General features: G+C 45.9%; 1 protein-coding gene across 4 annotated transcripts in view; it reads left to right on the top strand.

Annotated features, from left to right (window-relative positions):
- Positions 1-24,138, top strand: part of NET1 (neuroepithelial cell transforming 1) — a 55,707-nt gene extending 31,569 nt beyond the window's left edge. For 2 of the 4 annotated variants that reach the window (XM_064442071.1, XM_064442081.1), the window contains exons 3-12: positions 3,924-3,983; positions 16,791-16,898; positions 17,694-17,861; positions 18,649-18,711; positions 19,151-19,247; positions 19,370-19,446; positions 19,948-20,205; positions 20,466-20,636; positions 21,527-21,713; positions 22,093-24,138. In XM_064442071.1, the coding sequence (XP_064298141.1) occupies positions 3,924-3,983; positions 16,791-16,898; positions 17,694-17,861; positions 18,649-18,711; positions 19,151-19,247; positions 19,370-19,446; positions 19,948-20,205; positions 20,466-20,636; positions 21,527-21,713; positions 22,093-22,493 (1,590 nt within the window). In that variant the 3' untranslated portion in view covers positions 22,494-24,138. Of the gene's footprint in view, positions 1-3,923; positions 3,984-12,091; positions 12,251-16,790; positions 16,899-17,693; positions 17,862-18,648; positions 18,712-19,150; positions 19,248-19,369; positions 19,447-19,947; positions 20,206-20,465; positions 20,637-21,526; positions 21,714-22,092 lie in introns of those variants that run through there. The other 2 variants (XM_064442091.1, XM_064442096.1) reach the window with 2 other exon arrangements.
- The last annotated feature ends 1,238 nt before the right edge of the window (positions 24,139-25,376 follow it).

Here is a 25,376-nt window from a genome sequence, read left to right as displayed (position 1 = left end):
GACTGCAAAAGCCAAAGAAAATGTTTTTGAAGGACTTAATTGCTTAACTGTGTTCCTCCATCATGTCCCTCATCAACCTGGTCCACCGCCACTTCTCCCTTCAAGCCCTCATACCTTCATTTCCCAGCTATAGATGGTGGGTAGCTCTGAACTCCAGCCATTTTCTGGAAATCCAAGCTTTCCTGTGACTAGCTAGAGGTTAATCTTGGATTAATACACCTAACACTGGAAGAGAATTAAATACGAGAGGGAAAGAATAATGGAGAAGCACATAGCTGTGCAGTTCGGTTACCCAGCAGACATACCGGTACTGCATGGCTGGAGACCGGGTCTCTGCTTAGAGGCTTTGTGAGTGTAATTGCACTGGCATACGTTGACCAGCACCCTGTATTTTGGCAGCAGCCTGTAGGCCAGCAAGAACTCTACTTTTCTTAGTGTCATGCTTCTCATGCACTGGAGTGTGTCACGCACAGGGTTTTCTTCCCATTGACCACCAAGTACTTATATGCTGGTCACAAATAGCATCCGTTCGTGCCATGGTTTGTGCAGCTGCTTGGCCAAAAGTCTGTAAGATGTATCTGGCCTGAGTCTCAGGGGAAGCGCGTAGCTCAGCCAAGCGTCCTTTTCATGCCTGCAGAGGTGGGGTACATTTAAAGAGGACTAATGCGTGTTCTGCACAATTCTAAGACAAGACTAATACAGTTTGGGTTAAAACATTCTCTGGATGGCTTCTGGCTGGAAGCAAGGTTACTCATGGTCTGTTTCCCTTTCTTCCTTTTCATTAAGGAGGATTCATTTATGAGAAACAGGCACTTGATCTTTGTTGACTTAACGGCCCTGATGCGCATTCCTCACCTGAAACCTTATTGGTGTTTTATGACTTCAGGTGGGCAATAAGGAGCAAAAACCAGACTGATCCCTAAAGAACAAAATATCCTGGTTTAAGGCAAAAGCCCTCAGTAGGAGAGAGGAGCACTAGAATTGTTTTTAAATCAAAAAGCAGTACTTTCTTAAACAGTGTTCCTGGAGCTTTAATCGGAATCCTTAAAATGTAGTTAACATTCATGCTCATGGTATTGTTGAGGCCTTTCTAAAATAAAGTAACAAAATATTTAGATTTCTCCTCCTGATTAGCATTTTTTTTATGCTTCTCCTTTACAATACCTCTTTGAGAGCCTAAATCGGGTCTCACGGTTTTTACAGTTTAATAACTTTCGTAGAAGTAACTTTTTCCACATGACTTGAGTTTCGTGAGAAGGTTAGGATATCAGATCTCTGACGGTGACAGTCTCAAAAATGTGAGAAAACAGTACCATAGCAGTTGCTTTTCTATCGTGTAGCTTTAAATGCCCAGATTTGAGCAGTCTGAAGAGGCCATTTTCTTGGAGTCTGTTTCTGTTCTGGCACCACGCAGGAATGATACAGCTGGCTCTGTAGCGAAATGTCTAAGTTTTTGTATGAAACTATATTGGGCAAAGGAAATGGGGTCCAGCCAATGCAATACTTATTGCATAAGTCTAGCCAGTTTAAAAACAAAACTTTGGCCTTCCTTTCGTGTCTGGGCTTTGGTCTGGAGCTGTATGTTAAAGACGTTAATATACTTGACTACATAAGGAACGAATAATATTCAGACTAAAAAGGCGTGGTGTCTTTGTCTTTATTGCAAGTTTTCTTCTGTTAAATAGATGCTAATATCCTTGACTTACATATGGGAAAAATAATCTGCAGACCAAAAAGGTGTGGTTATAGCAGTCTTATTGCAGGGTTTGATAAATAACCAACCCTGAATATTTTACTAAACCTAAAAAAAACAAATGTCTGCATTTGCATGTGTTCTCAAGCCTGCCAAAGGTCTGTTCAAAAAGTATGGAGTGTGCTGAGACATTAAGTCAGTGTCAATGTTACAAATATGGTAAGACATAACGTCTAATGTGAGAATTTTTTCCTCTGTAGTCAGCAGGTCTATCAATGAAGGGACCCACTCACGTGGCAGTCAGTATCTTATCTTTGCAACTACAGAGAACAACAAAAAAAATACAAACAGAAAAAGTGAAATCATGCGGGAACTTTGTACTTGAGTCCACTTCTGTCGCTAGTTTGAATAGGCGAGGAAAAAAACACAGCACCAGAACCCAAAATATAAGAAACTAGTAGTGCAATTCTGTAATATCTCACCATTACGTGTGTGTATTTAATAGTTAAATGGTAGAGTCAGCATAGCGTGGACAGGCGAGAAGACGCATTGGAGCCTAAAAACACATAGTACGAAGGACTAGCAAACAAGAGAACAGGTTTCTGAGAACCCCCCAGGGGAGCTGAACATCCCCTCAGCAGCATCATTTTCAAAGGAACCATGAGAACTAGGCTGGTCAGCATTTAAAAATAATTTGAATGAATACTTGTATTCAAACTTTTTTAAATACACTTAGAGTGATGACGAACCTCTATTAAAGCTGAAACTTTTAAGTTATTTGAATATATTATTAAATTATAAGAAAACTGGAATTACATATTTGCTCCTGACAGGTCAAGCTGCTGGACTGGTAGAGCACAAAACTAAAACGTGCTGAAGTTCAGGGTGGACTTGTGGTAGTAGTTCCCTCTGCAGCTCCAGAGAGGGTGTGTTCCCTATTTCACCTGTCTCAACGTCTAGTTCAGTGTCTAGTCTGTTAAACTGATAAAACAACGTGTAGACCCATATAAAAATACAAAACAATTTCTTTTCCCTTTGTGCTTAACAAAATGGAAGATATGAACTTGACTCATTCTGAAATGTTGAAGGACAAGGGTCAAACACAGGATGAAAATCAGCTACTTGTTTCATGGGTGACCAAATAATTTATGCTCATGACCCATGTTTTTTTCCAGACCAGGTGATTTGCATGCTGCCACAGCCTAACAGGATGAGTCCACAATTAATTTTCCATTATCTGGGTAATAAAAAAATAATGTAGAAGCCCAGATAGTACAGAAATAGTGGGAGGTATCAGGAAGCTCGGTGCAGATGTCTTTGATCGTTGTTCTACCGGTTTGTGCACTTCGGAAAGGAAAACAGTTGAGAGCTCCCTAGCCGAAAGCCTCATCTTTCTCCCACAAAAAAAGCTTATTCTTTTAGCCCACTGCATTCCTAACAGGGATGCTTCGGCCACAGCTGCCTGCCGGCCGTGTCCAAAGTAATGAATTAAACAGGTGATGGAAATGCCCTCACATACACACGCATTCAGCTGTTTAGGGAACCACGCTAAAACAAATCCCTGATACACAATAAGAATCTCCTGAATAAAATATATTTGGGTATTAGAGGGTAACTGAGGAGCAGGAACAACCGGCCTAGTGCAAAACTGCTTTATGCTGGTGCTGTCCCCAGGGTGAAATCTGTAGATCCCCTCGCTCACAGACCCCTGCCCGAGCCCAGCCGTGCTGGTGAGCAAACGTCATGAGAGTTAGGCATGGTGTCTTCTGGTGTCCCCAAGAGACCTCAGACCTTAATGATTACCAAGTCTGACCCTTTTAGTACCTAACTCTTTCAAAAAGCCCAACTTTATTGCTGGATTGCTGACCTCAGAAACCACAAAAAATGTTTCATTTAATTAAATGAATCTCAGATCATTTCACAATGGTAACCGCTGCATTCTGTCCTGCTGCTGAGGTTTCCTACTCAAGACTTCACTCACAACCACGGTTATGGGAGTACAGAGAAACAACCTAAGAAGCATGTAATTTATAGGTATTGGTCAGGTGACAAGCCTCATGAAACATCATAAACATGCTTTGCATTAGTCTTCAGTCTTTAGGTTTTTGAGTTATTACAGTTATTTAGGGGTGTAAAGAAAGAAAATGTCTCTAGTCTGCTTTATAAAAAGCAGTTGTCTTTCTGAACGCAAACCGAGTGCACAGCGATAACTCTGTTTCATTTCTTACAGAAGAGGAAGCGCCGAGAGAAAGATGATGATGTAGTCAGTCTTTGCAGCCTTGACTTCAAGGTAATCAAAACATGTCCCTCTACAATATTGTGCAATCATCTACTTTGTCGGCTGTAGCGGCTTCTCCCAGGGAATAACATACTTTCTCTGTTTGCATTTCACCATCAACAGTTTAGAGATGCGTACAGCTGTGTTTGCTCTTGCATACACCTCTGGGGTGGGCTGAGCCCTGCTAGGGATATCCATAACACTCTTTGTGATCTCCTGTTTTAATCATCTGAATCCTAATTCTGCCACAGTTTTAATGTTGTGTGAAATAAATGCGTGTAGCCCCTACTTAGCAAGAACATAAGCATTTTCAAGTGCCAGGAAGCAAAACTGTGCAAAGCCTCTTCAAATGTTGCTTTTGTTTGACTTTAGTGCACTTCGTTGCGTTGTAAACAAGCTGGACTGGCTGGGTGGTAAATTGTTCTTAAAGCTATGGATTAAATTGACTTATGAAAATGTGGGTGGGGAGGTGCAGAGCTGCATCTTTTTCTAAGGACTATCCAAGCTTAGTTTTCTGAAGAGAAACTACTTCCCGCTGTCCACCTGCCCTGAAGATCTCGCTGTCAGACACTTCTCTTTGTTCCCCTTCTTCAGAGAAATAGGGTTTTTACTAGGAAGGTCGAGTTGAGCATTAACTAAGTGGGTTTTATGGTTTATTAGACTGGGATTAAAAGTAATTTGTTAGTGGGGAATTTCCTGTTTGACCTAATGATCAGTGCATCCTCTGTTGTCGTTCACTTTGCATTTGTGCATTATTTATTAGCCTCACTTAACCTGGCTACTGCTGGATGCTTTCCATGACTGATTGTCCTGTCCAGCAGGCTAACTCTGGGCTTTGACCTCTCTACACTAGATCTCCTGTTCCAGATAAGACCACCCCTGTAATTTCCCAGTAGGGGAGGGAAAAGAGCAAAAAAGATTATCTGCAGAGGGCTGATGCCTCTGAACTGACTGTGTTTTGGGCTTGTTTTGTTTCTGAGGTCTTTCTGGTTTTCTGATGCAGATGGGAGTGTTAGGGCTAGGAAATCTGCCCTCGGGGAAGAGGATTTTCTTTCTCTTCTCTTTTTAATTGGACTACCTTTTTATGTGTTGGACAAAATTGCATGAATTAAGGTTTCTCCCACAAAGCAATCGCTTCAAGGTGAAACTAAAATATCAACAGTAATTTGTGTACTTGCCTTTTAAGAGTTTTAACAGAAATCTTCTAAGGAAAAAGGGAAATCCCTGGGCTAATGCAGTCAAAGTTCAAACTGCAGCTTTTGTTCAACCTGACTTTTTAACTTGTTCTTTTGCAAGGATCAGGCTCTCCTGGAGGCTTGAGGGTGAAGCACACCAACCAAATACACTCCAGTATTCTTGTTAAAATACACTAACGGTACTGTTTGAATTGTAATTTTCAGGCTTTTTGATGCCAACTCTCAGGGTTGTTATAAATTTCCAAAGCACCACAGTCAGCTATTTATAGTCAGATTTTCAAAACACATCAGCAGGACTTCTAAGCCTCATTGAGCACTTATGCTGTAGTGCAGATTATACTTTGCTCTGTTTAGATTCGACGAGGATGAACTAATAGCCTAAAATTTGACTCCATCAGACATGGATATATCTATTTCACCAATGAAATAAGGTCACGAGAGAAGATCAAGATAATTTAAGAATGTTACATGTTGGTCAGACCATATATTGTTTGTTCCCATCTTACAGACGGGAACAGATTTTTCAGAGTTTGTCTCTGTAAAGTGTCTAATTCCACAGCATAACTGTTATTACAGCTCCACTATCTCCCCCGGCAAATAGAGTTCAGCTGACAAGCTGCTGTTTTATCATCATACTTGTAATAACAGAGGAGTTCTGCCAGCATACTCCAGTCTCACTCCTACTCGACATAATTGTGCTGTCAAAACTACCTTGTAGATGGTGATCCCACTGAAGGGTGGCTTTGGAGCAGGGAGTTGCATCCTAGTACCCCAGGCTTGGCACCCTACCCAATGTATGTTTTTAAAATAAAGGTAGGGAGAAGGGATTATTTAGTTTGGATATGTACCTGTCTCTCTGAAAAGGCTGAGTAGTCCTTTAATGACATTTAAACCTCATGTATTCTAGACCATTGTTCCGCGTACCAGGAAGATGGTATGCAAAATGGCGGGGGAGATCAGGCCAGCCCAGATGGAGTGCAATGCCCTGGCTATTCGTGTTTATTTTGGCCTGTTAACTTCCTCCTTGCTGCCCAGAGTCCTACACTGCCCAAAAGTGAACCAGATCTGTTAGGTCTGTTAAGTTTCTAATTTGACATACAGCCTAAACCCCTCCAAACATTACCAAAATCTGAGTGGGAAGTTACAACCTGAGACCACAGTTACAGCATCCACTTCCTTCAGCACTGAGCCACCCCTTCTGTGCCAAAACGCTTCCCTTTTCAGAGAAAGAAGGTATTTTCTCCTCGATCACGTCTGGAGCCGTACCACACCGTGGGCTGTTGACAATTGTCTGGATAAGACAAGGCTGAGGGAATTGCAGTACAGGGACAGAAATGAGAGATTGAGGACAGGAATTTCTTTATAAAGCAGATCTTTATGCTCTAAAACTAAGAGTTATTTTTGTATTTCAGGTAGGTTTATGACCAACTTTTTGTTAAGTGCTCACATATGAAATGGTTCCTTATTACTGCCGCAGTTATGTAAGGTGTTGAATGATTCATGGAAGGAAGCAGTACTGTGTTTTTTGAAGAGGTATGTGTGTATCTTGATGTTTGTTAGCAACTAGATAAATACTTCTCAGTACAGACGGATGCAATGGTGTATTTTACCAGAGGCAAAGTTAAGCCAGGCTGAGTAATGTGTAGGAATCACATCTTATCTGAATGGTGTTTTGTGTTGGTTTTGGGATGTCCTTGTAAGGCTTTAGGAAGACTGATTTCAGAGAGGAAGTGAAGTCTTAGTGAGGACCCTTTTTATGAACCACAATGCTGTGCCCTTCTCGAAGCCTTACTCACCTTTTTGGGACCAATTCTGTGAATATTACTCAGCCTAGTAGGAGTTCAGCCCAAACAAGCCCTAGACTCGTAGTAGTGTTGGCAGCAGAGAGAGACACTGTGATGATAATGCTGACAGTCACTATCTCCCTAGGGAAGGCCCTGATTTTTTTTTTTTTTTTAATGTGAAAAATTACTTGGGAAGAAAAGAGCAGGGGGAGAGAGAATCCTTGTGTGTCTGCATTCTTGCTGGTTCAGATCACCTAAAACCATCAATGAGTGTTGTTGAATGGTCAGAGTCCCTACAGGCAGCTTGGCTTCAGGCAGGGATAACAGCCTGAAGATCACCACTAAATAATGCAAGAAACTGCAGCTGTAACTCCTTCCTTTAGAATATATACAGGCAAAGTTTAAAAAACAAAACAACAAAAACAGTCTTTCCCTCTTCTTTTCCCCCTCCCAAAGATACAACCGCTCTAGAGGACTTTTATGGGAATTTTATTGGCATGTCTGATTCATGCAAGAACGTGCCCATGCATAAGTTACAAATTTGTATTTGGAAATAGACTTTGATCAAAACGAACATCTCTGGCATTGGCTACACCGTGCAACTCTGAAAAACAACATTTGGCATGTGAGCAGGTCGGGAGCTGAAGTCAACCCTAGCTTCTCGCTCCATTACTCGGTTGTTAGAGTAGATGTTGTGTTTAATAATATCACGAGATTGGACGGTCTGTGTTTTCTGGTGTTGCATTCATATTCATAAGATGGAAATTGCTTTTCTGGCCTGAGCGCACAAATGTTCACTTCTGGGAATGTTGAGGCAACTTGTTTTCTACAGAGGTCTGCAGAACGACATAGGTTGTATTTCAGTAAAAATGCATCAGCACCGTGGCTTGGGTTTTTTTTGTATTTGTAACTGTATGATGGCGTTGAATGGCAGCTAATTATAGTGACATCCCTCCATCCAAAATAAATGCTGGATTCCAGAAAGGCTTGTAAACTTTTCAGAAGACCCAATAGTCTCTTGATGGGTCATAGCCTACTTTTGCTCATTTTCCAGAATACTGCTCTGAATTTGGCTCTGAATATAAATATCTGGGAGTGGAATGTTAAACACAGCTCATGGACAGTAAACAACTTTGTGTATGGCAGAGGGGCTCTGATTGCCCTGGGTGTGTGAACATGTATGGGAGAAGATGATTGCCTGTGGAGATCTTATTTATTCCAGTCCTCAAGTGTTCGGCACGTTACGCTATATATAGCACATTAAGAATAGCCGTAAAGTGAGTTTTTATGTGGATTTCAGTTCCTAGTAAATAGGATTTCAAAACATACACACACAACAATGAAAATGAATATGCTATGAATGTAATAGATGCTTTCGTTTTCCCCGAGACTTCAAGCCGCCAAAGGGATTAAAATGTCACAGGTTCTTTCTTTGAAGAAACTGAATCCAGATGTCAGGCACATTAGAGGCATCCAGGACCTGTGAAAACTGGGAAAACTGCCCACTGAGGAATACCCCCCTGCCTCCAGACTCTCTTAATGCACCAGCTCAATTCTTCTCCTCCCCAGCCAGTGTCAGAACAGAGATCTTTTGTTACTGGCTCATGTCTGCAGCAGCAAACATCCTTCTTGCAGGGTTAGGTACAAAATAAAGCAACCCTGAATTGTCCTGGCTGGTGGCTGGGGCTGTGTAACCTGGCCAGACCTGAACTATGAGGATATTGAGGGTGCTGAAATGATTCTCTTCCACTGAAGGTGGGCTAAAAACCACAATCCAGGCCTGCTAGGGTTTTACATTAACGGTGTCTGCCTGTCATTCTCGCACATGATTTGCTTGAGTACTGCCAAGAGAAGAGACAGGATCAGGTTGGGAGCGCCGGCCACCCTGGACACAGGTGCTGGAGGACATATTCAGCTGTTGGGGCAGCATTCCTGCATGCCACGCTTGGCAACCCCTGGCACTAGCCAGATGCCATGTGTCGCTTAAACGATGGAGTATTTTTAACTGTGAAAACTTACATCAGTCTGGAATTGTACACTGGAATTTGGATGCATGTTTTCGTAGGAATTCATCATTCGTTAATCTAAAACTAATTTGATGATGCTTTGGGGCTGAAATAACAAAATGGTATGTCAATACCCCGGAGAGCATTTTTATTTAGTAGTAGCCCTACCCAGAATCACTCGCAGGAGCGAGGAATGGCACAGGTATGAGGCCACCCAGGACTTCAAGCAAACAGCTCTGTGTAACAGCAGTCCTCCCTTCTCTGTGGAAATGAAAACCCAAGCTAAAAATAAGAGTAAAACAATGAGGGCTGGTTGACTCCTCTGTCACTTGAACACTTCCAGGCTTCCTAATTTGATAGTAGGATAGGAGTCACCGAGGTATTTTGCTCCTAGAAGTGAAAATCCCCACTGGAGTGCAGGGGAGGAATGTTATTAATACCCACTAGCAGGACAGCAGGAAGAACTGGTCTGTTATCCATGGCTCGGCACAGTGACCGGCCCAGCTGCATTCTCATGGCTTCAGAGCCACCCTGGCGTGGGCTGATCCCTGGCCAGTGGGCTGGAGGGGCAGGGAGGAGGTTGGGGCTGGGACAGACATGTAAGGGGGCTCTGGGAAGACAGAGGGAGATGGTGTTGGGTAGAAGAACATGCCCTGAGATAGAGAGAAGCTGGGATTTATGGTGCGGGGTGTACCGGGCTGGCTTTGTTGCTTCTGCAGCACGAGGAACAACTCTCTCTTCTTTTTCCATTTGTTTTGGGCTCCATCAGAGGGTTCCCAAGTACCACAGCCTTGCTTGGGACGGGTCACCCACTGGAGCGGCGTTTGCACTACAATGAACTTTACTACCTGAAAGGTCATATTCACGCTGCCTCTTGCATGTGTTGTAAGTAGAGCAGAGGCAGGCGAGTAATGCGCAGGTATCGTAGCACGCTCTGAGACCGTGCTGATGCTGTTCCTGTAGAGGGGATGCCGTGGGCCTGAGGACTGGTTATTTTACCTCTGCTGCCTTCAGGCTTCTCCAGATTTATTGCCTTACCCGCGTTGCATGTTGGTCAGCGAGCACCCATTGCACAGTGCGTGTCTCGACTGCTCAGGGTGGATTTTGCCTCGAAATGGCGCTTGATCTATACAGATATAGCGGGCATATGGAAATCATCCCGTCTGCTACAGGGACAGCTGGGAACTGCTTAAGTTTTTCTGTTCCTATAAGGCCTTACCCACCTCTTGCTTTGAACCAAGGGCAGTTGTCCAGGGCGTGTAACCCTTTGCACGTGCCATGCCAGGAGGCATACGGTGAACCCCGTTGCATTAGGCCAGCGCTTTATGTTTCCATGACATGACAGCAGCAGGCTGCATCAGCCGGGGCTTGCATCACCACAAATTAATTAGCCTCACAAGGTGTCACACGCAGAAAGTCAGGGATCTCCCCGCCGGTGACTCACGTGCTTGCCCGGTGTACAGCAGCAGGTCCCTTCCCCGAGGGCTCGGGAAGGAGAAGGACTGTTTAACACGTCACAGAAAACACTTCATATGGCATGAAGTCCTTCAGGACACAGGACATCACATTCTGGTCTTAACAAGAAGCGTTTAAATGCCACCTTTGTGTGCATGACTCTGCTTCACGCCTTCCCTCTCGGGTCCTGGTTGTTCATCCCCTATTTTTAGTTGACTGCACGGCCTGTCTGCACCTCAGTGAAGAGAGATGCGCTGTTGGGGTTGAGAAGCATTCCTGAATCTTTAGGCTAAGTTTAACAAACTTTTGATCTTAGATTGTAGGAGAAATGGGCATGTTTGATACTCTCCCAAAAAAATGATCAAACTCAATGGAGGGTTTGCCTGCTCCTCCCTGGAGTCATCATCCCCTTGGTCTTTTGTTGTCTTAAAAGTGGTTGACTTCACTAATCCTAAAAACGATTACCCGTATCTGAAAGAGTCACAGTCTGTCCTTTCGACAAGGGTACAGAAATTCACCGTATCCCGTGTTGCTGAGAATCCTGCGGTGGATGATCCTAAATGCCCTGGTCTCGCATCGCAGAGGTTAAACGGGTGCAGATTTGCCGAGAGCAGCTCTCTGTAGGAGAGAAGCAAAGCTGAAAAAAAGAATAATAAGCCAGAGGAGGGGATGGCAGGGCTTTCTTCCTGGCCATTCCTCTGAAAAACGCTGTTGCAAACCCTTGGCCTGTCCTACAGTGGCCACGTGGGAGCCGGGGACCAGCCCGGCTGGGACCCCGCAGTTACTCCCGGCCACCCCAAACTTATCTCCTCTGAGAAGAAAGTTGGTTAGCGTAGGTAGGCAGTAACGCAGCTGGCCTCCTATTGCCAAATAAACTCGGTTTATTTTTACCAGCACAAGAGACCTTTTATTTTGGAGATTTGTAGCGGTGCCAGGAATAATATGACTTGAACAAACAAACAAAAAATACAAACCCTTTGCATCTACAGCCAGGCCTGCTGGGACAGGCTGCCCTGTTAGAAGAGGGGGAGAGGCTCAGCCCAGCCCCTGGCTAACAGACCTGTGCCAGCACAACCTTTAAAGCTGAGAGCAGACTTAAAAGCACAGGTCTAGACAAGAATTCTTTTTGTTTTGAGCAAGGAGGGCTGAAGCTGCTAAAAAAAAAAAAAAAACAAGTCGCGGTGGCAAATGATTTATGCTCCAGCGGCAGCAATGAGAGCTGCTGTCAGGAGGAACGTGTCCCACTGCCACACTTGCGAGATGGCTGTAGACAGCAGTGGGCCCCAGCAAAGAAAAAGAGGGGGAAAAAATCCCCCAAAAACTAAAATGTGCATTTGGCTTTGTCTCTTTTCAGCACAAACAGCAAAACCCCCTGTGCTTTTCAAACCACTTTCCATCATGGGCTGTGATGGAGCAGTCCCCTTGATCCTTAGTGGGTGCCTGCATCACGTAGAGCTTCTCAGAGGTCCTATTTTGGGGGGGAGTTTAGGAGGAAATAAGCGCTGGGAAAGGGGCGCAGAAGTTCCTCCCCCCCCACCCCCCACCCTGGGCACCCTGGCTCTGGGCTTGGGGCGGGGCTAGCAGCACGTGGGCGTGGTTGTTGGCGAATGGGCGTGGTTGTTGGTGAATGGGCGTGGTTGTGCCGGTAGCCCCGCCCCCGCCGGTGAGGTTGGGACGCGGCGCGGCTGCGGGCGCAGAGCGGGGATGAGCGAGGGCTGAGGCGGGGGTCGCCGCGGACGGCGGCCATGGTGGCTCACGACGAGCTCGGGGGGCTGCTGCCCATCAAAAGGACTATCCGGGTGATCGACGCGCAGAACCAGTCCTTCAGGGAGCAGGAGGTGAGGAGGAGCGGGATAAAAGGAGGGGTTTTTTTTTGGGGGGGGGGGAAGTGGTGGGTTTGGGAGCGCCCCACCTTCCCGCCGTCCGCGCCTGAGGGGAGGCGGCGAGCCGGCCCCGGAGTGGGGTGCAGGCAGCGATTTAAAGGAAAAAAAAAAAGTTTTTAAAAAAGAATCAACAACTTTATAACTCACTGAGGGGGGGTTTCCTGGAGGAATGGGACCTGGGAGCCGAAGCCGAGCTCCTCGCCTCACCTGACCCCCCTCCTCTCAGTGGGATTTTCATTAAAAAAAAAACCCGTTGCTCTATGCGCTCGTTCCACTGACAGGATTTTTCCTAATTAGGGCGTTTGTTTGCTGTATAAGCAAAAAAAAAAATAATAATCAAGGGCGTTGGTTGGGGTTTTGAGGGGTTTGGTTGGGGTTTGGGTTTTGGTTTGTTTTTTTTTTTTTTAAGTATAGTTACTGTTGTTATGTAGATCAGAATAATTGCATCCTCGGTAGGTGCTCGCATGCCTCCTGCTGCGATAGGAGGCAAAAGTTCAGCAGTCAGGTAGGCACCGGGCACTCTGCCCTGGGCAGGGTTTTAATGCCGAGATTAGTGGTGGGATGAGGTAGAAAACTAAAAAAGGCGGCTCCAGACAGCTCTGGGGCTTGAGGGCTCCGGTCTGAGTCGCCAGCCTCTTAAAATCCTGGCTTTAAAACAGCCCAAACTTAGGCAATCTTATTATGCAAAAGGAAAACCAGATGCTGGGAGAGAAATAACATAAACCAGATCTCTTAAAGGAGAGTAAATGCATCTCTGATTGGTTAAACGGGTATTTTCTGTAGGGTATTACCATCACGCTGGGTATCTGAAGTTAAACATTGGGTCTGAGTAGCGACTCCTAATGCAGCACTCCTACCAGGGCTAGGTCCTGGGTTGCTATCAAGAGCCACTGAAGTTATCAGCAGAGCGTGATGCCGGATTTCTCCCTTGGTCGCAAACAGCCTGTTGAATTTGAGAAAGGCGAGGGTTGTAATCGCCGTACCGACGTGTCAAGCCGAAGGCTGGGTGTTCGGTTCGAGGGCAGACAGCCGTTTTCAGGACAGAGCTTGAGATTCAGCGAGCTCCTTGCACGTGAATCTTAAAATGAGATAGTCAGGTGGCGATGATTTCTGGCAGGAATTATTCAAGCCGGTGACTAAAATCGCCTTTTGCTTATTTGGCTTAATAGGAAAAGTTTTTCTGTGCGTCGTTTTTAGATGCGTCACCGTGTTTGTATGCATTGTTATGGGTCTGCTACATAGGACATTGCACTCTAGTAAGTGGTCCTTGTAAAAACCACTAATTATCACCTAGTGTGGGGGGAAAGGTTATAGGCGTTCGTTGCTCAAAAGTGGAGCCTGGTTTTCTTTTGAGCAGCAAGGTGCAATCTTTTCACAACGTGAAGAGTTAACCTGCACTTAGAGGCACTTGAAGAAATTCCACTAGTGTGAGGTCTTGTCTGCCAGTTGAGGCACGAAGGCACAAATTTAGCTTTTGTTTGTACGTTTATGATATATTTATATTGACTTTTAATGAAGAGTCCCCTGGGAAAAAAAAAATTCTGAATGGAAGCAGTAGTGCTGTTGAACTCGCTGAGGTTTTAATTATCTGTTGGTGCTGTAAGGCTTAACACTACTAGCTTGTTACAGAAACTTTGCAGACTTCGTTCTAATCTGGGCTTCTGTAAGTAATACAGCACAGAGACAGGCTTGTCATTGTTTGCAAGTACAGAATTAAAAAAAAAACCACCAACAAAACATTGAGCCAAAGTTATCCATAGCATGAACTGCGCCGAGTCTCAGCTTACACCGCAACTGGGTTTGACTGTAAGTGGAGTGCATGACCCCAAGCTGAAACGCAGATCTCAGAGAAGGTGAGGTTTCTAAGGAGAGGGATTTTTTTTCTCCCCTCCCTGCCTTGGATCAAAAGATATTGCTGGAAGGAGAAGAAGAAGAAACAGATGCGTTTTTTTGGCAGTTGAGCCATTCATGTCTGAGAGCGCTCGCAGGACAGAAAGTGGGATTTGTTTCTCTTTAGGAGAGGGGAAATGGCCTTTTGCTAAACTGAATTTATAGCGTACAGAAGTTTTTCTGTTGGCCGAACGCCCCAGGGGAGCATATCACATATACAGAAAACGTTGTGGTCGTGCCAATCTGTGTGAAATTCCTCCCTCTGCAGAGCAGAGGAGGGCTCCTCGGGAGCTGTGCTCCCTCTTGTTCAAAAGACCAGCGCTTTTCACTTCAAGCCTGCCTTTACACGTCTCAGTATGTATCAACTGTTCAGAAAAGTGACAGTTTATAATCCCAGGGAGCCCCTTTGTACATCTTGTCACACATGGAGAGGCAGGAATGCCTTCTGCCAGGCCTCGTGCATATGCACGTGTCGCTTCAGCCTAGCACAGATGTGCTGGGAAGGCATTCACACGTGTCCCTTAGCGCAGATAGTGTGTCCTTGTATCTCGTATCTGGAAAGGCTGCAGAGCTGACCCTTGAACGGCAAGCTGCGAAAGGCTGTACAAGCGTCCTAAAGCACTGAGGTTTCTTGCTATTAATTTTCAGAGTCACGTTTTTCTTTTCCATGCTATTTATATCGCTGGCCTTGACAGAGCTGTGTGTGGCTTATGTCTGTATATTTTCTGCTTACATTCCCGCAGTTTCCTAAGCTTCTCTTGGCTTGCATCCCTTTATTCTAGTATGCTGATACAGGGTTTTCTAGAAGTGAATTACCTATCCTTTTCCTCCACTCAGAACATCTGTAATTAATTAAAGTTTCCTTGTCTTCTTTTGAGACCGGCCTAACTTTCCAGCCTTCTGCGTAATCCTTTTCCTTGCCCTGAGTGCGGTGGCTCATGGTTGGCAAAACGAAGAAGTTGACTGCAGTGTTCTCAGTGCTGTACCTAGGTCCCGCTTAGGGTTGGGGTCCCGGGGTTGAGGCCACTCTGTTATAGCTTTTCCCCATTTCTCTAGTACCCTCATAGTTTTGAGATTACCCAAACATTTCAAGCACAGCTTTGAACATGCTTTGTGCTGTGCCAAGAGGTCTTTCTGTTCTGCATCACTCATAAATTGTTTCTTTTCATGTTTCCCCCCTGCAACTCTGAAGGCTTAATTCAGCGTGAGTAACCTCTGTTGCTTAATGCTGTGTGTAGGCAGACAGACGGGCCACTCCTTGGGTCATGTTGCTGAAATCAGATCTTACATATGTAGCTTTCATGCTTCCTCAGTCTCATGACTGGAATCCAGCTCTGTGTGTTCCTATTCCCTTTTTTAGTTTTCAGCATTTGTCACTTCTGTTACACAGAAGCAAAGGGTTTGGGCACCTTATCTTGCAATCTCAGACGGGAAATAGAGACAGTGGAGACCCTGTCCTAAGTGGTCTTCTCCGCCTTTGCCTTTTAGTCTTTTGAAACATAAGAGGAAAGGCTCAACTGTAATTAACCAAAAATGCCTAATAAAGCTCTGGTAAAATTTCTACTGAGATGAACTCAAAAAAGAGGCTGCTGCCATCAGCTCATCTGAACTTCATGCTAAGAAACTTCCTTGTGATGATGAGTCACGTCCAACTATCTGCCAGATGTTTAAGAGCACCAGGGTACCTCGTCTAGCCTTTCTCCTAGCCTTAAGCTCCGAGTCCACCTCTTCCTGGTATCCCATTGTGCACACCTTTCCTGTACAGTGCTTACAACACAATATTTTTGATGTGAAATATGTAGGGTTGCCAGCATGATTTTAAAAACTGATCTGAGCTTAAGCAGCAGGAGGTTTCCATGGGGCGTTTCCTCTTTCTTGGCAGCATTTCGGGCAGGACAGAATTGAAAACGCTCTGGGCTCCCGGCAGGGATTAGTGGTGTCGAAAAGCAGAAGCTCTATCTTTCAAATCTAAACAACGTATAAGAAAAATTATGATGCCTTGCGGGGGGTGGAGGGGAGCAGAAGGGGGAGGAAGCTTTGTAAACTGGAGGTTTTAAACTTTATCCACTTCGTGTGTGTGTGTCCCTCACAGGAATGTTCATCGTGTGGTCATTTGCTATTTGTTAGAATAGCTGCTGAGGCTGGCCTGGGCTCTGACTGCTACTTTTCTCTCCAAAATAAAATTAGAATGGAAAAACACATTCTTTCTACAAAGGAAAACATGATAAAACAGAGAGGCAGATCACAGCTCTGTCTTTAGATGGAGGTCGCTTGCCTTGCGGAGGAGAATGCTTCAGTCTATTTATGTTCAAACCATAATGGGCCCTGTTTGAGCCCTGTTTTGAATGCTGACTGACATGTATGTTATCTTCTTGCCTCTTCTACACTGGGCAAAGTCCCTGCAGTTTATAATTGCAGCCTTGAAGTTCAGACAAATATTTACAGCCTCTACTTTCCTTTTAAGATGAATGGCTACTTCAAAACACTCACTTTGCTGTGTTTCCCACTCCTTAAGTGGGTTCATGCTTTTTAAACCTGCCTAGGCAGCTTGAGAAACCAAGTGGGAGTCACAGCCAGTACAATTTGTTCTCTGCTTTATTTACAGGAGCCAAGCAATAAGCGGGTTCGGCCTTTAGCACGGGTCACATCCCTGGCGAACTTGATCTCTCCTGTAAGAAATGGTGCAGTTCGGCGCTTTGGGCAGACAATACAGGTAAAAAAGCAGAGCCTTCTGGTCCTAGAAGTCTAGAGATGTGGGAAAGGTGCTGGCTGTACAGGCGTAAAACAGGCACTGGGATTTCAAGGAATCTCTTGAAAACCTGTATGATTCTCGCAAGGACAGAAAGCTCGCTTGGGCCTTGGGGGGGTGAAGAAGAGTTTGGGAATTCAGAGGTAGCTTGCTGTTATTGAAGGTTTAAGCAGTAAAAAAGTGAACTCATGCAGATAGGGAGAATTAGTAGATAAACTGTGCCAGTACTTGAGATATGTATATTGGAGCGTGTGCTTAGATGTGAACCAACCCTGCTGTTCAGTGATCTTTCAGTAATGTTAAGTGTTGTCTAAGGAACACTATATCCCCTGCATGCAGATAAGAGCACCTCTGTGTCTGGCTTTTAGTAATGTTGCGAATTATGAGAGCAAAGTTCAAGTCGGTCCTGATTAGTGCCATTGTAGGTAGGATTATGATCCTAGTTTATTTACTTCCTCATACTTTGGAAGTAGACCCAAACTTTACCTGCCCATCCTCCTCTCAGGCACTGCTGCTGAATCAGTGTAGGGAGCGGCACATGGGAAAGCTTGCCAGTCTCTGGGCTCTCGAGGCTTTCTCCGCAGCTTGATTAAAGTGTTCCTTTATCTGAGGAAAAGTGTCCGGGTGTGTTTTCCTGCCCTTTACAACAGACGAGGATGAAGGACTGGGAGGGATATGGATAATACTATAATACTTTGGTACTTCTTAAATGGTGCCTCTACATAATTTTTTTACTTTTTTTTTTTTTAATCCCTATAGTCATTTGCCCTTCGCAGTGACAACAAGTCTCCTGGCTGTCCCCAGAAGTCATGTAGCCGATCTGCTGCTCCTACTCCTCCTAAAAGAAGAAACAGCATACTTTGGTCTGAGATGTTAGATGTGAACATGAAAGAGTCCCTGAGCACCAAAGAAATCAAGCGCCAGGAGGTAGGCTGTCCATTAAACAGCAGGACTGGGAAAGGCAGCCGAAGCCTTGGCTTGGGCCATTTCCTTGGCAAGTAAAGGGGTAACGAGCATCTGTGGGTGGCTGTATCTTCCCGTCCACCTTCATTTCTAAACCGCTAGATTTATTTCTGCATTAGGCATGGGAAAAGGTAGGCTTCTCTCTCTCGAGTCACTAGGGAGTTCATCTTCCCAGTTTGACCCTTGAGAGATGCCAAACTCTTTCCACGGGGGCGCTCAGCATTTCTGAAATTCGAGACCCAGCCACGCTGGTTGCTCTGCAGCAGACCCAAAGTCGGGTTTCTTGTAAAGCCAGCTGTCTTTCTCTTAAAGCTCTTGACAATTGGTTGAAAGCCAAATAGCAAGGCCTTGGCTTGCCTTTTTCCTGTAGTTCTTAGACAAATTGTCTAGTGACAACACAGAAGCTGACTAAAGCCGCCTGGGATTTGACCTCTGTGGTTTTCTGGGTTTTGTGTTTTTTTCGTACTTGCCTGTGTAAAAGCAGTGATTTAAAAGGCGCTAATATTTAATTTGGCTTGTGCATGAGCGTCAGAGCTTTCACACAGTTGTAAGTAATGTTGCTTTCCCGGAGCTGGGAAAGCTGGCAGATTTACTTGAGGTTGTTATGCCCAGGTGGCGTACAGCGATTCAGATGGCAAAACCGCCTATTCGAGCTGCAGAGACAGGATGCACGTTGTGTGAGCTGAAAGGCTCTTTGAGAGGAAGGCTGGGATTAAAAATGACACTCGATGCTTTATCCTCTTCCTCACAGGCAATATACGAAATGTCCAGGGGAGAGCAGGACCTAATCGAAGACCTGAAGCTTGCCAGAAAGGTGAGTGGTTTTTCTTCCTGCAGTCAGTAATTATATTACAGATAATGGCATACAGTTTCTCTGCACCTGCAAACATTTACATATCAGCTTTATCAGGCCCAGAATCCACAGTTTGATAGCTGGCCTGAAAAGTTGACGTGAGCAGTCCCCCAGTAGTGTGTGATTGCAACAAACGCAGCCAAAAAAGGCTTGTGCTTTGCAGTCCTGCAGAGCTAGTTGGGGAATCCCTCTCCCAGATGAGAACAGTTCCGACAGGAAAGTCCTTTTCATTTGATACCTTCGTACAGAGATGAATCTTTTACCGATCAAAGTCGGTATTACTGTTTCTGTTGGCTTCGTTTCATATCTGTCCTGCACATGATACATTGCCTGATATTTAAATTCTCAGCTTTTGGGTTTGGGAAATTTTAATGTAGTTTAAAACCGTGTTCTTTGACAGGCCTATCACGATCCCATGCTGAAACTCTCTATCATGTCCGAGGAGGAACTCACCCACATATTTGGAGACTTGGATTCTTATATTCCTCTGCACGAAGGTAAGAGCAACTGGATTGCTTTCACATAATATGCTGACTAAGAGTTAAACTCTGTGCTTTCTCACATCAGAAGAGCTTACTGGGGCATTGATGCAATTTCTATTCTTGTGTTTCAATTCTAGACTTGTTGGCAAGTTTAGGAGAAGCAACAAAACCAGATGGAACAGTGGAGCAGATTGGGCCCATTCTTGTGAAGTGGGTGAGTACATAACTTAGAGACAGCAGGCTAAAAATAAGCTTAAAGAACGTTTAAAGCTAGAAGCCGAAAAGCTGTGGGCTTTTGTGGCCTTGAGCGAAAGATTGAAACGGAAATCCTGGCTACATTGAAAACAATGGGAGTCTGTCAGCCGTAATGGGCCACGATTTCACCCTGGAGACTTACACTAGTGTGACTGCAATTATTTACTGATTTATGTTTGAAATGTCTATATCTTCTGGCCTGTTCATCACTGATGTGATTTCAATAGTGCTATCGCTGTTAATCTCAAACATCTGAACTTCAAAGGCATCGCATGCAGGATGCCCTTGTTCTCTTCACAAAAGACCAGCTACATATACAAGATAGTCCGTTAGCTTTTTGGTTTTTATCAGGCAAAGTATCGCAGTGAGGGATGTGGAACTCCCTGAGTTTGACAAGTCAGTGTGATTTGCTTTTCCTACATGGAATTTGACTCCTGAACATCGTTCTGTTCTCCTGCAGTTACCACGGCTCCATGCCTACAAAGGTTACTGTAGCAATCAGCTGGCAGCCAAAGCACTTCTGGATCAGAAGAAGCAGGACCGAAGAGTGCAGGACTTCCTTCAGCGCTGCCTGGAGTCTCCTTTCAGCCGCAAGCTAGACCTTTGGAGCTTCTTGGACATTCCTCGAAGTCGGCTGGTCAAATACCCGCTGCTCCTGAAAGAGATCCTAAGGCACACTCCCAAAGACCATCCCGATATCCAGATTCTGGAAGAAGCTGTAAGTAATAGTGATTTCGTGATCATTGTTCTGACATAAACATGTAATTCGGGAGCTTCAGAAAGCTTTCTTAAACCCTCAGGAATGTCATGGGGTGGTTTTCTCAGTGGATACGAGTCTGTGACTGTAACCCCTTGTGAAAGCGAGTGAGAGATCAGCCCACATGGACTCCATCATCTGGAGCTTTTAAACAGCACTTAAAGGAAAGATACACAAGCGCAGGTCCTTGTTTAATTATTTGTAAATGTTTTGTTTTATAGATAGCTATAATCCAAGGCGTCCTCTCTGACATCAACCTGAAGAAGGGGGAGTCAGAGTGCCAGTATTACATTGACAAGCTGGAATACCTGGATGAGAAGCAGAAGGACCCGAGGATTGAAGGCAGCAAAGCTCTACTGTGCCATGGGGAGCTGAAGAATAAAAATGGACATGTAAGTCCTTCCCGTTCATGGTAATTAATTCTCAAGTTTGAAAACCTTCCCTCAGAGGTAGTTAAAACCGTTTCTCTGTCACAGGAGGACCAGGAGCCCTTCCATCCTCAGGGTTACTTTAGACAATTAGCTAAACTTAAAAAGCAGAAGAGAAAGTACCTGATGGCAGTCCGCATTTCAGGGTGTAAGGGAAAGTTTCCTGCTGACAGCTTTACAATTGGCCTTCAGAAGCTGGAAAATAATTAGCGCAAAATTACCATAGAAAGTGCGCTCTGTGCCCGAGCACTCCATCAAAAGGGATTTCCTGCCGGCTGTTTACTTTCAGGTGCTCTGACATTCCCCATTATGAGCGCTGGCGCGCAGCTCTTCCAAACAGAAGTGTTCCTGCGAACGCCTGTTTGGCTTTGAGATGAACTGCCAGAAGTTTATCTCCCACTGCAGCAGCGCTGAAAGACCCTGCTGTACTTGAGGGCTTGCCGCCTTTTGTTCTGGCTTGCGGGAGCAACTTCGTTTTAAACATCAAATCTTTTTGTGCTTTCTTTATTTTTTGTTGGTTGGGGGCTTTTTTTAATTTAATTTGGCCATTACACTTCTGTATATGTGAAGCGTTTTGTATTGTCAGAAGAGATATTGCTTCTGATAATCCTATTCTTAGCATCTGTAAATCATAATTCACTTTTTAGGGGTCATTAAGATAAAAAACCTGTTGATGTAAGTCTGGTCTGTGCCACGCCACTGCCAGGGCCCTGCATTTCTGTGGCAGGAAACTGTCGAAAAGTTCATGTGGGTGAAACTTCAGATAATGTGGCCTTGAATCCCAGAGGATGTGTAACCACTTTGAATAGAGAATGAAACGTTTTGCTCATATTCAAATGTGGTTTCCCTTTCAGAAACTCTACGTCTTCCTCTTCCAAGACATCCTGGTTTTGACCCGGCCGGTCACTCGCAACGAGCGTCAGGCCTACCAAGTGTACAGGCAGCCGATCCCTGTCCAGGAGCTGCTCCTCGAAGACCTACAGGATGGCGACGTGAAAATGGGAGGATCCTTCCGAGGAGCTTTTGGCAATTCTGATAAAGGTACGGACGAAACCAGCTCATCTGCCCGAGAGTCTCTTGGTGATGAGAGATTACACCCAGCCATAAATCCCTGTCGACTGAGGTTCCTTTAGGAAAGCAGACACGTGACGAGTGTTAATGTCCACCTTTAGACAGTCACTGCTGGGCTTTGCAGTTTTATATTTGGTGGCCATAAAATTATATACGGCGCTTTGCCGTTGGTGCTCAGATTAGAAAACATCTATTTCAGCATGTCTCTGCTGGGCTGTGGGGGTTTAGGGAGAGGTTTTTGAACGCTTTCCCTGAAGCGGAGCAGGGCAGTCCAGGTCGCTCGTTTAGCAATGGAATCTCTAAATATTGAGCTAGGAACTGATCTGCTTTTTCCTATGTTTATCTTCAGCTAAAAATATCTTCCGAGTTCGTTTCCAAGACCCCTTCCCAGGCCAGTCCCACACACTACAGGCCAACGATGTCTTCCACAAGCAGCAATGGGTTAATTGCATCCGAACCGCCATCGCTCCCTTCCAGCGGACTGCCGCCGCAGCGGAGCTGAAGGAGCTGCCAGAGCTGAGCGAAGAGTCGGAGGAGAACAACCCCTCCGCGCCCAACGTCAGAGCCCAGAAGAGGCAGTCTGCCATGTCTGGCATAACCGCGATGGAGCTGGACGAAAGCGCATCCGAGTGCGGCTCCATCCTGGACTCGGAGGAAGCCAAGGGCGTGAAAACGCACCGAACGCCGTCCGGGCACAGGAAGACGAGGGAGAAGCAGCTAAGTGGCAAGCAGAAAGAAACGCTAGTGTAAAGAGCCCAGCGACATCGCGGCGGAAGATTGTTTATTTATAAATAGCGTGTACATTTTTCTTAAAATGTGAGCATGATTCCATTTATTTTGCTGAATTCTATTGTTTTGGTTTTTTTCCTGTTGTAATGGCAGCTACTGGTATACAGTTAACGCTGTTGAACTGGAATCTGTTTTTACAAACATGGCCGTTTTGAGCCTGGTTTTAACGCCGTGAGTGATTCAGAAGCCCTCGTGCTTCTGACTGCTCGTGGCAGATTTGAAGGGCGCGCTTTGGTTTCTGAAAGGTTTCCACGCGCGACGTTTTGAGGCTGGAAAACAGTAAAGCTAAAGCAGAAGTTTGGGCCGTCAGCGCGAGCCTGGCAGCGCCTCCCTTGGCAGGGGGTTTGGGTCGACGCTGCGGGAGTCCTTTGAAAAGCGGGCTAGAAATCTGAATTTAGGTTTTCTTCTTGCCTTGTGCAGCACGTGTTTTGCAGCGTACGGTTACCGTAACCTGTGCGACTTTTTGTGTTAAAAAAAATGTTTTTGTGTTTTTTTTTAAAAAAAAAAACAAACCACAAACAAAACAGACCCCAGGTTCAACAGGTTCTCAATTTACCTACTGGAATCTTTCATCTTAATGTGTCCTTTGTACATTCCACACTTTCACTCTTGTAACCTGCCAGGTATTTAAATTTTTTATTAGTTGTTTTGTTTCATGTTGGTTTTCCTGTTTTTTTTGGTTTTTCCTTGGTTTTTTTTTTTTTCTTCCTTTTTTTTTTTTTTTTTACTTTTGTATGTTGTTGTTCAGACTTGGCATTTCCTTTCCAGTACTTGATCCTTCTTGCTCTGAGGTGCGCGTGTACATACCATTTCTCACGTCACTCCACGGTCCTGCGGGGCGCAGGCGAGCCGCAGCGTTAGCGAGCCGCTGGCTGGGAGGGAGACGCTCAACGTACCCCGTTACGATGAGCGAGGTAAACGGCTTGTGCGCGCTCCGGCCTACTGAGAGAGAACTGCAGTGCTGACGGGGTTTAGGAAGGCTTTAGGCACGTTGTAAAGGGTTTGGGGAGGGAAAACGAGCAGAAGCTAGAGGGGAATAGCAGGGAGTGAAGGTAGATTTTTTTATTTTTTCTTGTTACTGTTGCCTTTTGGAAATGAAGTGCCTCCCGCGGGGAGGCAGGACTGGAGGCAACCAAGGGGTTATTGCATGTTGTAGAATGGTAGAGAAAAGCAAGCGTTTGAAGCTGATGAGGTGTAAGGACAGAAGAGATAGTGGTTGTATATACTCGTAACGGCGACGCTGCCGTGTTCTAGCAGTCCAAAGACTTGTGTGAGAGATGCCAGCTTGGTCACTGCGCTGCGAAGCCTTGTAGGGAGCAAAGCGGTGACAGCTTTGGGGAGAGCCAAGGGGTTGTTCCTGTCCTTCGACCGATGATGATGGGGCGAGGGCAGCGATCCCCCAACACCCCCGTCCTTGAGCATTACCTGAAATCTGTGCTTAAGGAGCCGTAACTCCCGTATAAAGGGTTGTTGTTACCTGTCACGTGTTTGGCCAGTAATGTTAAGAAATGGGAAAAGGTGTACATAGACACAAACGTGTGGTTCTCTGTAAATGTATTGTACAGTTTCGAGTGCCAAGTACAAATTAAATTCTTGACAAACTCTCGCCTGCCTCATCTGAGTCTCTGCCTAGAAGCGTGTGCCACCGGTGCTGCCAGACAGCAGCGGAGAATCGCCTACCTGTACTTCTCCAAGGACACGCAGCTGGCCTACAGCCGCACCCTCCGGGCGCAGGGCTGTAGTTCGCAGGAGGAACCCGTGACTTTATTCAAAAGCCTTTTTCTGTCACCGTTCCTCTTTTTGCGCCACTGCAGCCAGACACAGGCCACAAGCCGGTGGTTTACGGCTTCGCCTGCGAAGCTGCCACCGCCCTTCATCTGTGAGTTGTAGTTGCTGTAAAGCAGGGCACCCCTGCGTGACTCACTCCAGCGCTTGCATCACTCCATTTCCAGGGGATAAAGGGAGCAGCAGCAATAATCCCTGCCCTCCTGGGGCAGCGAAACCTTCCTACGGAAGAGAAACCACCCCCCAGAACAGAAACGCTTCCCGTTCAGCAAGTATTTTTAAAATCTTCTCCTAGATGAACCTTGGGGAGCAGCCCTGAGCGGAAAGGGGACCCCGCTGGGCGGGGACCCCACTGGGCAGACTCCCCTCGGCTAGGGCAGCTTGCCCCAGTTATCGGCACCATGGCGAAACCGTCGGCTCTTCACAGCCCTCCTGAAAGCTGCGGCCTGACCATGTAGGGGGGTGTCTGGGCACGACAGCAGCTCCTGGGGAGAGCGGCCCTGGCTCCGCAGCAGCTCCCTCGGGCTGGCCGCGCTCCCCCAGGGTCCCCGCTGCGCCCCCGGGGCCCTGCTCGCGAGGGAAGGCACGGCTCAGCTTCTGCGGATGAGGTTTAGAGCTGAGGTTTGGCATGTGAAACCGAGGCGACTCAGCCCTTCCTAAGCAGGGAGAAGCTGGATAAAAGGCTTCTTTTGTCCCACAAAAAAAAAAGGGGGGGGGAGGGTTAGTGAGCTGTTGGGGCACACGGCTCGTTCTCAACAGAGACCAAATCCTGCAGAGAGGCTGCTTATCCTCCCACGCGTTAGGCTGGGCCTGAACCTTGGTGTCTGTAGCCGATAGACAGCAAATTAGCCAAAAACTTAAAAGTAGATTCCCCCAGACTCCTGGCGGTTCCTCTCCCAGCTCCCTCCCTCTGGGAGGAATGTGCAGACCGCAGCCGTCCGCCTCCTCAGCCCCCGCTTTGCTAGACTAAACAAGCCGGGCTTTCCTGGTTTCCTCCTGCCCTGAACTCCATCAGGTCTTGGCCAGCCCTCTCCTCGCCTGTGCTGCTAAACCGCTGAG

The sequence above is a fragment of the Phalacrocorax carbo genome, chromosome 1 (assembly GCF_963921805.1).
Source record: "Phalacrocorax carbo chromosome 1, bPhaCar2.1, whole genome shotgun sequence".
Classification (NCBI taxonomy): Eukaryota; Metazoa; Chordata; class Aves; order Suliformes; family Phalacrocoracidae; genus Phalacrocorax; species Phalacrocorax carbo.
This window is presented reverse-complemented; position numbering and strand designations above follow the sequence as displayed.